Here is a 13,771-nt window from a genome sequence, read left to right on the forward strand (position 1 = left end):
ATGGTAGTTCTAGTTTTAGTTTTTTGAGGAACCTCCATACTGTTTTCCAGAGTGGCTGCACCAGCTTGCATTCCCAGACAGGTTTTCTAATTCTCGCAGCAGCTCTGCTGGGGAGCTGTCATGATATGTTTTCCCAAACTGACATGGCTTTATATAAAAACCATAAAAGTATCATAGCAAAGTATTAAAATAAGAAAGGAGTATATAAGGTAGAGTATAGAAACCCCTTCCCCAGTGTTCTCCAATGTATCCCCCATGGGCCCCGTAGCCATGAGGAATTTTGAAGCGTGTATGTGCTGGTATGTATGTACTTATCTATAGATGGGTTGGAGTATACAACCATATTTTCACTAGTGGAAAATAGTATACAAACTGTTTTCACTCAGAGAAAATAGATCATGGACCTCTTTCTGTGTCAATACACATAAATCTAGGTGGCTAATATAGGTCTACCCATTTAACACCCAAGGCAACTGAGGCACGGAGATACTTAGTCACTCGTACAAGACCACCTGGCTAGGAAGTACAGTGACGGGATTAGACTCCAGGCTCACCTGCCCCCAGAGCCTGTGTTCTTTCTTGGCCACCACAGAGCCCAAGTGTTTCTCAAACAACCCTAGAGCTGTTAGAGGATTTCTCGTTGTTTAAAATCACTTTAGCCATTTTGTAGGAAAAGTATTGAGCGAGGAAACAAAGCCCTGAGAGGTCTGGTGACTTGCCTGAGGTCTCGCGACGGCCTTTCTCATTTGCCAGAGTTGCATGTCTACATTTCCCAGAGTCACTCTAGTGCACGCGTGTCCCATCATTGCTGCCAACACTGTGGTCCATCCACTAAGTTGCCGTGGTTGGCCCAGCCCTTCCCTGGTTGATGGGCATTCTGTTCTTCCTACCCACTCATCAGAGCAAAGGCTGGATCATAGGTGCTTGTACAACTGTCTCTTAGCTTCCCATTCCAGACATCGCTTCCAACCATAAAGGTGGCTTTATTTTTGGAGGAGAGGGTAAAAAGGAAAAAAAAAGAGGTCTCTTAGATACCTATCTCCCCTCCTCCCCTCTTTTTTTTTTTAAATGTTTATTTTTGAGAGAGAGAGAGAGCAAGCACGAGCAGGGGAGGGGCAGAGGATCCGAAGCGGGTTCTGCCCTGCAAGCAGAGCCTGATGTGGGGCTTGACCTCATGAACCGTGAGATCATGACCTGACTGAAGCCTGACACTTAGCCGACTGAGCCACCCAGGTGCCCGTTCCCTTCCTCTCGTGCTGAGTCCCCCAGAGGTTAACACTGCCCTTGATGTAGACCCAAGGAATTAAACATGTTGATAAAGGCTGTACAGTCAGAGAATGCCTGGGACAACTTTCTGTCATTTAATTGCATTGTGAGGCCGGCAGCGGAGCTGATGGAAGGATTTCTGATGTCTTGCAGAGGACGGGCACCGTCCTGAATGGACGTTTTACCCGAGGTTTAGCAGCAATATCCACACCTACCACGTTGGAAAGCAGTGCTTCTTTAACGGGGTCTTCCTCGGCAACAGGAGGTCTCTATCAGAGAGAATGGTGGACAAGTGCTTTGGGAGGAAGAAGTATGGTAATGTTTTCCTCCTGGACCTTGACTGTGCGATGTCTGAAAATACTTGAGTTGTGGTTCTGCCAGGCCAACATTCCATGGCTGGGGTCAGCCCTCGGGGGTCACCACGTTACTGTAGGGCGGCCAGGAAGATAGGAAAGTGAAGGGGATGTTTGGCAATTCTTTTTGGCAAAGAACCGACAACATATGCTGATCCACATTTTTGTTTTTCTCTGCATTTCGTAAAATGCTAATGTGACATTTAAGTCATCAGACAAGTTCTCTCAGATACTTATTAATAGAAACCTTCATTCAAGTCGGAAGAAAATAATTTGTTTCAATTAGATGCTGCCCATGATATGTATTTAAATTATACATTATATTCTTCAAAAGGAAAATAGCCCGTAAACCTTAGCCTGAAGTGCATTCTGTTATTTCATACCTTATTAAAGGTAATTTGAGATGAGTGTGTGTATATACTCAGATAGTTTGTTACTTGGTGAGTTCTCTGTCCCAACCTACCCATAATAGATTTATGGAAAGATCCTAGTGTTGCTGAGTTCCAATGGATCATTATAGCACATTCTTCCATAGAAATACCCATACAGGAGGCAGCCCTTGCTTCATGGATGAATAGGATTGCTGTAGCAGGAATACAAAGAGGAAGAAATAGAAAGTTTTCATTTTTGAGGTTTAAAATAGACTTTTTTTTGTTTATTCTGCTTTAGAGAGAGAGAGCACGCCAGCGGGGGGAGAGAGGGCCGGGGTGGGGGTGGAGAGAGAGAGTCTCAAACAGGCTCCATGCTCGGCGCGGAGAACACAGGGCTCGATCTCACAACCTGAACCGAAATCAAGAGTAGGACTGAGCCACCCAGGTGCCCCTAGAATGGACTTTTAAACTCATTGCACAGGCAAATAGTTTTAAGTGTTTATTTATTTTTGAGACAGAGAGAGAGAGAGCAAGCACATGTGAGTGGGGAAGTTGGGAAGGGGCAGAGAGAGGGGGACAGAGTATCTGAAGCGGGCTCTGTGCTGACTGCAGAGAGCTCAATGCGGGGCTCGAACTCGGGAACCTGAGTGGAAGTCAGTCGCTTAAGCAACCGAGCCCCCCAGGTGCCCCCAGAGATAAAGTTTTAAAGATCAAGGCTTTTGTCTGGATAGAGAATATACAAGAAGCCGTACTAGAGGAGGTGGGAGAGTTGTCACTGAGGTGGGTGTTTTGAGGAGTCCTGTATCCTGCTCAGTTCCTGGGACCAAAATCTAGTCGGTGATCAGATGTGACTCTAGCTGGGGCTTCTGCCTCAGACTGTGGTTGGGGAACCCTCAGCGTAGTGATAGCTACGGGCAATGTCTGGGCAGAAAGCCAGATGCGGGGTCTCACCCACCCAGGAGACGTGGGTAATAGCTGCATTCTTGTGCCCCGTGAGGACTGTGGAGGTCGGGACACATAGAAAGAATGAAAGAAAGAGAGCAAGCCAGGAGAGCTCCATAGCTCTCACGACCAAAACGGCAGGAGGCCACCGTGTGAGGCTCTGTGGACCATCAAGCCAGGGGTCATAAGAACGACTTTATGTCTCACCTGATGCATTGTGGAGCGGGCCGACTTCCTGAGGATCAGACTAGATGACACATTTTAGCAGACAACGGAAATAGATACCAACTTACAGAGAGTAGCAGAGATAAGATGAGGGTCAGACACCAGGGTGGTTCAGACAGTGATCCAGGACCCAAAGGCTTATACGGAAGCCTTGATATCACATAAGCCTGTTGTGTACACGCTTACTCCCCACCCCCAACTGAGTTGCAGCCATAGGGTAGAATAGGAAAGATTTATTTAACTGGTTTAAACATGAAAGAGCAGAGAAAGACCAAGAAGGGACTAAGTTTAGCTGTATAGTACTTAGGAATGCTCTCAGCCACGGTCAGACAAAAGCCAAACTGTCAGAGGCTTAAATCATAAGACATTTATTATATACTTAATGAGAAGCTTTGGAATCTAGGTGGTCTATATTGTCTGATTGCCCAGTGATGTCACCAAAGATATAGCTCTTTTTTTTTTTTATTAAGTATATTTATTTATTTTGAGAGAGAGCGAAAGAGCAAGCAGGGGAGGGGCAGAGAGAAAGGGAGAGAGAGAATCCCAAGCAGGCTCTGCATTGTCAGCACAGAGTCCGACGCAGGGCTTGAACTCACGAACCGTGAGATCATGGCCTGAGCCGAAATCAAGAGTTGGATGCTCGACGGACTGAGCCGCCCAGGCGCCCCAAAGACAATAGGCTCATTTTGTGTTTATGTGCTGCTATTCTTAGTTGTGTTGGATTTTTGTCTTCACACTTGTCATCTTATGGTCACAAGAGAAGTGTTGCAGTTCCAAGCGTCACATCTGTATTTCAAAACATGAAAAAGAGGAATCTCTCTTGTTGCCTTCCCTTTTTAGAATGAGGGAAAAATTTTCCCATATGGTCCTTAGGAGACTTCCTTCCACTCATGTCTCACCGACTAGAACTGGGCCAGTGACAAGTATTTATCAAAAATAAATGGTATTATCGTGATGACTCAAGTCCTGACCCTAATCCATCACTTCCCTCCTAACTCAAACATTATCCTGAATTTTGTTTATTATTATTTTTAAAAGTTTATTTATTTTAGAGACAGACAGACAGACAGACAGACAGAGACAGAGTGTGAGCTGAGCAGGGGTCAAGAGAGAGGGGGACACAGAATCTGAAGCGGGCTCCAGGCTCTGAGCTGTCAGCACAGAGCCCGACGTGGGGCTCGAACCCACGAACTGTGAGATCATGACCTGAGCTGAAGTCTGGTGAGCTACTGGGTGAGCCACCCAGGCACCCCTGAATTTTGTTTATTATTATTTCCCTTCCATCCTTTCTTCATTTGTTTCTTCTGTCTTTTTATGGTTTTTATACATACTGAATGCATGCAAAGGTATATTTATGAAGTATTTATTGAATATATAGAATAGAGTATCACAATCACTTGTGTTTTTGTTTAAATTTCTAATTTATTTTTGATAGAGAGAGACAGAGCATGAGCGGGGGTGGGGGGGCAGAGAAAGAGGGGAGACACAGAATCGGAAGCAGGCTCTAGGCTCTGAGCTATCAACACAGAGCCTGACTCGGGGCTTGAACACACAAACTGTGAGATCATGACCTGAGCCGAAGCTGGATGCCTAACCGACTGAGCCACCCAGGTGCCCCTCACTTGTGTTTTTTTTAATGTTTATTTATTTTTGAGAGGGAGAGAGAGAGAGAGAGAGAGCAAGCAGGGGAGGGGCAGAGAGAGAGGGAGACAGAGGACCCAAAATGGGCTCTGTGCTGACAGCAGAGAGCCCAATGTAGGGCTCGAATTCATGAACTGTGAGATCATGACCTGAGCCCAAGCAGGACATTTAACTGACTGAGCCACCCGGGCTCCCGTTAAGTATCACAATCATTTGTATGCTTCTTACTCCATTTAAGACATAGAGTACTGTCTTTATATTTGAAGCTACTGATAGGCCCCTCCCTGAATATGACATCTTTCCTCCCCCAACTCCACAGGTAACTCCAATTCCACCTTTAATACAAAGAAAAACTTTTTATGGGGGACATTTTCAAACATTTGCCGAAGTAGAGAGAAGACCATACTGTTTCCTGATGTACCCATCACTTAGTTTTGACAATGATCACATGTGGCTAATCTTATTTAATTTTTATCCCCCTCCCCCAGGGATTATTTTAAAGCAAGTTCCAGACATCAGATAATTACATCCGTATATGTTTTTGTGTATACCTCTAATAGACAAGGATTATTTTTATTAAATGGCCACAATACCATTTTCATATCTTTTAAAAAAATTTTTTTTTTCAACGTTTATTTATTTTTGGGACAGAGAGAGACAGAGCATGAACGGGGGAGGGGCAGAGAGAGAGGGAGACACAGAATCGGAAACAGGCTCCAGGCTCTGAGCCATCAGCCCAGAGCCCGACGCGGGGCTCGAACTCACGGACCGCGAGATCGTGACCTGGCTGAAGTCGGACGCTTAACCGACTGCGCCACCCAGGCGCCCCTACCATTTTCATATCTTAAAAAAACTAACAATAATTCCTTAATATCACCAAATATTGTCAGTGTTCAAATAGTCAATTGCCTCACAAATGCCACAATTTAAAAATATTTAGGGGCGCCTGGGTGGCGCAGTCGGTTAAGCGTCCGACTTCAGCCAGGTCACGATCTCGCGGTCCGTGAGTTCGAGCCCCGCGTCGGGCTCTGGGCTGATGGCTCAGAGCCTGGAGCCTGTTTCCGATTCTGTGTCTCCCTCTCTCTCTGCCCCTCCCCCGTCCATGCTCTGTCTCTCTCTGTCCCAAAAATAAATAAACGTTGAAAAAAAAAATTAAAAAAAAAAATATTTAGAGTTTGAATCAGGGTCCAAAAAAGGTCCACGCTTAACAATTAATTAAAATGTCTTTAAAATCTCTTTTTGGGGCGCCTGGGTGGCGCAGTCGGTTAAGCGTCCGACTTCAGCCAGGTCACGATCTCGCGGTCCGGGAGTTTGAGCCCGCGTCGGGCTCTGGGCTGATGGCTCAGAGCCTGGAGCCTGTTTCCGATTCTGTGTCTCCCTCTCTCTCTGCCCCTCCCCCGTCCATGCTCTGTCTCTCTCTGTCCCAAAAATAAATAAACGTTGAAAAAAAAATTTTTAATAAAAAAATCTCTTTTTAATATATAGGTCTTTCTCCTCTTTTTTTCTTGCAATTTATTTGGTGAAGAAACTAGGTTATTTACCCTATAAAGTTTGCCACAGTCAGGATTTTGCTGATTACATCCCTTGGTACCATTTAACAGGTTTCTCTGTCCTGTGTATTTCTTGTACACTTATAGTTGGATATATAGGCTTGATTCGTTTTAGTGTGACTAGTTCGTTGGTAATGTGCAGTGACTTCCTTAAACCTCAAATACAATGGTCTCTTTTCCATTTTTTCTCTTCCTTGATCTCTTGCAGCATGTAATATTTTTAAGCTTGGCACTGGACATTTCTTCGTTATTCTCTTCTCCCTCATTACTTCTTGGACAAGACGGAGAGGCAGCGTTTATGACTGCCAGTCAGCTTCCATTATGAACTGAAATTCAACACATTTATTATAGAAAAAATCCAAACAAAATGTATTTCATTAAGAGTAACTCTGATGATCAGCTATGATCAGGCCATTGGTGGAGTTCCTTAAAGGCCTAATTTGTTGTCATGGAAGAAGAACAAAATGTTGTCTATGGTTATAGGGAAACTGACCTGAAACTGATTTTTCTCTTCTGTAGCTCTTCCTCATTAGCTAATTCCCTTCTGAGATCTAGTCAGAGAGGCAGAGCCCAATTATAGTTGCTCCTTAAGATTCATAGGGCACAGGGATTCAAAGTACACCAATGCTCAAATTTTAAGCAGAGTTCTTGCTCTTCCTTTGCAGATACCTTTGATTCACTTCTTATATTATCTATCTCGCTATCTATCTATATATTTATTTTTGTTTAAGGGTCAACTGTAGTTATTTTTTTAATGTTTATTTATTTATTTTGAGAGAGAGAGAGAGAGAGAGAGAGAGAGAGGAGAGAGAGAAGGGGAATCCCAAGCAGGCTCCAAGCCCAGCACAGAGCCCAATGTGGGGCTCCTTCTCATGAACCGTGAGCTGAAATCAAGAGTCGGACACTTAACCAACTGAACCACCCAAGTGCCCCTCATTTTAAACCAAAACATCCTGCCTGCACCTAAGCTACTGTTCTTTCCCGGGGTGGGGGTAATCGGGACACTTTCTGGAACAATGTCCCAAACACAGTGTTTCTCAAGCACACTTTTATCTTCATATTCTCCAGGCAAGATGATCACGAACAGAACTTTAGGAAGCCTCTATGTACTTCATAATAAAACATGAAATTATCCTGTTTCCATTGTCATATGGATAGCATTATCTGTAGATCACCTTCAGTCCCTTTTATGATCTTGTTTTTAAATATTTCACAGATATTGATCCTAGGAATGGAATACCAAAGTTAACTCCAGGAGATAATCCATATATGTACCCAGAACAGAGTAAAGGCTTCCACAAAGCAGGCTCAACTCTCCCACCAGTGAATTTCTCAATGTAAGTGTATGTGAATAGCAGGGTTAGTTAATTATAAAGGAATTGTAGCTCTCTGTACTACATATGTTATATTTCATAAGGAGTAGATTCCAACAAAACATGGTTGCTGAAAATTCCTTAAAAAGTTAATCTCTAGTTCCTTAGTGTCTACACACATGTACGTGTGCAATTGAACTTATACACAGGATCTTGACTACAAAAAGGTGGTTGTTAATTTTGTCACTATTGTTGTTACCACAAATCTGAGGACTTTTCGGTTTCATACTGAATCAGATTATTAGTGTTTACTGTTTGGATTGATGTACACTTGGAACTAAACTTAGGCCAAAGCGATTCAGAAGAGGATCATTAAGTTAAAAGAAAAAAAAGTTGGTGTATTATATTAATATTTTAAAAAATCAATTATGTTTGGTTTACTGATGTTTAATAAAAATTATAATAAGAATTATGACCTTTATAGTTGTGAAGCCCATAGGTGGCCATTAAACCAGAAAATAAGACATAGTCTTCTTTAAAAAAAAATTTTTTTTTACATTTATTTATTTTTGATAGATAGGAAGAGACAGAGCACAAGGGGGGGAGGGGCAGAGGGAGAAGGAGACACAGAATCCGAGGCAGGCTCCAGGCTCCGAGCTGTCAGCACAGAGCCTGACGCGGGGCTCGAATTCACAAACTGCGAGATCATGACCTGAGCCGAAGTCGGACGCCCAACCAACTGGGCCACCCAGGGGTCCCAAGACATCTTCTTGAACACAAAGATGCTTCTATCGATCTCTCTGCTGTAGATGCCATACCAATTTTATGGTTGCCTTTTCTGTTTTTCAGAGTGCCGTATGAAAAGAAATTTGATACATTTATTCCACTTGAGCCTCTTCCACAAATTCCTATGTGAGTTCTCTCACCGTGTTTTATATTATCCAAGTTTTATTAAGTTATCAGTTATTTAAAAAAAAATTTTTTTTTCAACGTTTATTTATTTTTGGGACAGAGAGAGACAGAGCATGAACGGGGGAGGGGCAGAGAGAGAGGGAGACACAGAATCGGAAACAGGCTCCAGGCTCCGAGCCATCAGCCCAGAGCCCGACGCGGGGCTCGAACTCCCGGACCGTGAGATCGTGACCTGGCTGAAGTCGGACGCTTAACCGACTGCGCCACCCAGGCGCCCCAAGTTATCAGTTATTTATTATTTTCCCCTATGGACGAACTCATAGACACCCAACACAGAAGGACCTTTAGAATCTGAGCTGGTGGGTGGGGCAGTTTGTATGGAGCGTTTTTAGTGAGACACTTGGAGGGCAAGTGCTGTGCAGTCTATCAGCTGGGCTGTCCACGTCTTCACCCCATATGATGGACAGCCCGCCGGATGCCATGTGTTGTGGTAGGTATGCACTAATGGACGTTTATATGGACAAAAAAGGCAGGGTCCCTGATTTTTAAAACCTAAGAGTTGTCAGAAAAGAAGGACAGGCTTAAATGAGTCCAGCCAGGGAGGATGGTTAGAGTTTGAAGAGGCAGAGAAAAAGCTGTCAGAATATTCTCGCACTAGAGGGAAGTATCATTCCTCTGATGTCATACTTTAAGTTCAGGTCCTTTCTGAACCTCATCTAGTTGCCCAAGGAGGGTTTAGACCTAGAAAAATATATGTGTCAGTATAAAAAAAATTCGCTTTCTAATACAAAAACAGTTTCATATAAACATAGATAGAGTGGGCAAGTGACCCACAGTCTGACCCACTGGAGTCCAGCTGAGAAACCAAACCCTGGAGCTCAGCGGAAATAAAAAGCCTTTTATTCCAAACTTGGGAGCCTTAATACCTTCATTATACGGCATTATTACATGAAGCAGATAATTAGGGCCTCTCATATCTGTACTGTATACATAAAAACTTTTTTTTTAATGTTTATTTTTGAGAGAGACAGAGCGTGAGTCGGGGGGGGGGGGGCGGGCAGAGAGTGAGGGAGACAGAATCCGAAGCAGGCTCCAGGCTCTGAGCTGTCAGCACAGAGCCCGATGAGGGGCTCGAACCCATGAACCCCGAGACCGTGACCTGAGCCGAAGTTGGGCATTTAACTGACTGAACCACCCAGGCACCCCTGTATACTTTTTTTCTTTTTTAAAACTAGGCTCCATGCTGGGTGTGGAGCCCAATGTGGGGTTTGAATTCATGACCCTGAGATCAAGACTTGAGCTGAGATCAAGAGTTGGATGCTTAACTGACCAAGCCACCAAGGTACCTTGTGTACTGCACACTTTTGGTAAATGCTATTCTAAAATATTTAAAATAAAAGTAATTGCCAGGGCACAAAACAAGTCTATACACTTAAGAAGACGGAAATCCTATCAAGTATCTTTTGTGACCACATGGTGTGAAAACAGAAAACGTTTGCCAGAGGAAAACTGGAAACTGTGCAAATATATGAAGATTAAACAGCATGCTCCTGAGTAACCAATGGGTCAAGGGAGAAATCAAAAAAGGAACATTAAAAAAAAAACGACAACACTTCGAGACAAGTGAAAGTGGAAATACAGCACCCCAAAACCACGCATGCAGCGAAAACAGACCAAAAAGAGAAGTTTAGAGTAGTAAATGCCTACATTAAGAAAAAAGAAAGATATCAAATGAACAGCCTAACTTTACACCTCAAGGAACTACAAAAAGAAGAACAAACTAAGCTCAAGGTTAGTAGAAGGAAGGAAATAACAAAAACCTGAGGGGAAATAAATGAAATAGAGACTAAAAAGGTAATAGAAAAAAATCAATGAAATGAAGAGCTGTTTTTTTTTTTTTTTTTTTAAAGATAAACCAAATAGATAAAACTTTACACTAACCAAAGAAAAAAGGGACAGGACTCAAATAACATTAAGTGAAAAAGGAGACATTACAACTGATATCCCAGAAATATAAAGGATTGAAGAGACTGCTATGAACAGTTATCCACCGAACAAATTGGGCAACCTATAAAAACCGGGTGCATTCCTAGAAACATACAACTTCACAAGACTGAATCATGGAGGAACAAATCTTTTTTATTTATTTATTTTTTTTAATGTTCATTTATTTTTGAGAGAGAGAGAGAGACAGAGCGCAAGTGGGGGAGGGGCAGAGAGAGAGGGAGACACAGAATCCGAAGCAGGCTCCAGGCTCTGAGTTGTCAGCACAGAGCCCAATGCGGGGCTCAAACTCATGAACCATGAGATCATGACCTGAGCCGAAGCTGGATGCTAACCGACTGAGCCACCCAGGCGCCCCTTTGAAGAAATAAATCTGAACAAACCAATGACTTGTAAGGAGATGGAATCAGTAATCCGAAATCTGTTAACGTAAGCCCAAAACCAAATGGTTTCACTGGTGAATTCTATCAAACATTTAAAGAAGAAACTAATTTCGTTCCTTCCCAAACGTCCAAAAAAGTAGAAGAGGAGGGAATACTTCCAAACTCATTTTATGAGGTCTGCATTACCCTGATACCAAAACTAGACAAGGACACTGCCAGAAAACATAATTACAAGCCAGTATCCCTGATGAATATAGGTGCAAAAATCCTCAACTCTCAGCAAAACAAATTAAACGTTACATTAAAAAGATCATACATCATGAGCAAGTGGGTTTATTCCAGGGATGCAAGATGGTCCAACATCCGCAGATCAATGAATGCGATCTACCACATTAACGGAATGAAGGATAAACAATCATGATCATCTCAACAGATGCAGAAAAAGCATTTGGTAAAATTCACCATCGTTTCGTGATATAAAAACTCTCAACGAATTGGGTACAGAGGGAACATACCTCAACATATGTTCAAACTTAATCTTTCTTATGAGTAATGTTTAATTTTTCCAGAATGTTATCCATTTCTTTTAGGTTTTCAAATTTGTTTGCATAGAATTGCTCCAAACAATTTCCTGTCTTCTTTCACTTGTTTCTCCCTTATCGTTAATTTTGTGTGTTGGTGCTTTGTTCCCCCTTTTCTTCATTAGGTTAGATAGTGGTTTGTGTATTTGTTATTTTTAAAAAGCAGCTTTAAAGATTGTATTCTCTTTTTATACTGTCTCTTTCTCTGTTTTTAAAGCATCAATCTTTGCTTCTATTGTTATTATTTTCTTCTTTCTACTCTTTTGGTTTATTTTTGTTCTTTTTCCATTTTTTTAAAAAGTAATCTCTACACCCTACGTGGGGCTCGAACTCACTCTGAGATCTCATTCTGAGGTCAAGAGTCACATGCTCTACTGACTGAGCCATCTAGGAGCCCCATAAGTAAACTCATCACTTGTATATTATTTATTTTTATTATTTATTTTGAGAGAGAGAGAGAAAGAGAGTGAGCATGACTGAGGGAGGGGTAGAGAAAGGGAGAGGACAGAGAATATCCCAAGCAGTCTCCACACTATCAGCATAGAGCCTGATGGCAAAGGTCAAAGTCACGTGGGGCTCAAACTCACAAACTGTGAAATCGTGACCTGAGTCAAAACCAGGAGTCCGACGCTTAACTGACTGAGCCACCCAGGCGCCCCTATTTATGTATTTAAGTTTATTTATTTTGAAAGAGAGAGACAGAGAGAGGAAGGCAGAGAGAGAGGGGGACAGAGGATTCAAAGTGGGCTCTGCACTGATAGAGATCCTGATGCAGGGCTCGAACCCATGAGCTATGAAATCATGACCTGAGCGGAAGTTGGATGCCTAAGCAACTGAGCCACCCAGGTGCTCCCACTTTTTAAATTTTTTGAATGGGATGTTTAATTCATTTTTAAATTCCTTACTATATATATTAAAGGCTATGAAAGCACCTCTGACCACTGCTCTCCTTTTATTTTACAAATTTTGAAGTGTAGATTATCCTTACTTTTTAAAAGAATTCTGTGTTGGCCTTTTCCTTTTGACTAAAGAATTACTTAGTAGACTTAAAATTTCCAGGTGGAAGAGCTTTTGGATTTTTATTTTGCAGTTCATTTTTACTTTTATCACCCAATGATCAGAAGATATTGTTTTTATTATTTTTATTTTATGGAACTTGCCAACTTTTCATTGTGACCGAATACATGCTCAACATGGGGACTGTCTCTCTATGCATTTGAAGGTGTATCTATTTCATCAGGCTGCAAAGTTAGATACATACCCAGAAGATTTATCTTTTTTCTAACAAAATTTTTTTTGTAATGTTTGTTTATTTTTGAGACAGAGAGAGACAGAGCATGAACGGGGGAGGGGCAGAGAGAGAGGGAGACACAGAACGTGAAGCAGGCTCCAGGCTCCGAGCTGTCAGCCCAGAGCCCAATGCGGGGCTCGAACTCACGGACCGTGAGATCATGACCTGAGCCGAAGTTGGACGCTTAACCGACTGAGCCACCCAGGCGCCCCCAGAAGATTTATCTTTTTGATTAAAATTGTCCATTTGACCTAGCTAGGACTGAAAATGGGTGTGTTAATTGTGTGCTAATGTTAATGTATTTCTATCTATATTGTTAAGTATAGCCATTAACAGTATAAAAATATCTTATTAGACAAACCGAAACCAGACTTTAAACTATAAAGAACAAATTGATGGTTACCAGAGGGGAGGTGGGTGGGAGATGGGGGAAATGGGTGAAGGGGATCAAGAGTATACTTATCTTGATGAGCATTGAGTAATATGGAAGTGCTGAATCACTGTATTGCATACCTGAAATGAATATAACATCCTATATTAACTAGATTAGAATTAAAATAAAAAAATCTTCTTTTTCTCACTTAATGCTTTTTGTCTTATATTATACGTTGACAGATATTAAGATTACAACTCTTACTTTGTTTTGTTTGCATTGACTGATATACCTTTCCCATTCTTTTGTTTTTAGACTTTCAAAGCACTTTGGTTTAGGTCTGTCTTATAGACACAGAGTTGGATTTTTGCCTTGTGAGCTGATCTGAAAAATTTTGTCTTTAATAGGTGAATTAAGATCTTTTGCATTAATGATTCGGCAGATTTGTTTCAATTCTATCCTAATATTTTGTTACATTTATTATGTGTACCATATTATTTTTACCATGGTGGTTTTGTTCGAGAGATTCTTTTCTTTTAAAGCTTATTTATTTATTTTGAGAGAGA

At 41.9% G+C, this 13,771-nt stretch overlaps 1 protein-coding gene across 3 annotated transcripts in view; it reads left to right on the forward strand.

Moving 5' to 3' along the window:
- Positions 1-13,771, forward strand: part of SPATS1 (spermatogenesis associated serine rich 1) — a 28,344-nt gene that overhangs the window by 12,664 nt on the left and 1,909 nt on the right. For 2 of the 3 annotated variants that reach the window (XM_043591565.1, XM_043591566.1), the window contains exons 5-6: positions 7,565-7,685; positions 8,511-8,573. In XM_043591565.1, the coding sequence (XP_043447500.1) occupies positions 7,565-7,685; positions 8,511-8,573 (184 nt within the window). Of the gene's footprint in view, positions 1-1,419; positions 1,582-7,564; positions 7,686-8,510; positions 8,574-13,771 lie in introns of all 3 variants that reach the window. The other variant, XM_043591567.1, reaches the window with a different exon arrangement.

Source organism: Prionailurus bengalensis, chromosome B2 (genome assembly GCF_016509475.1).
Source record: "Prionailurus bengalensis isolate Pbe53 chromosome B2, Fcat_Pben_1.1_paternal_pri, whole genome shotgun sequence".
Taxonomy (NCBI): Eukaryota; Metazoa; Chordata; class Mammalia; order Carnivora; family Felidae; genus Prionailurus; species Prionailurus bengalensis.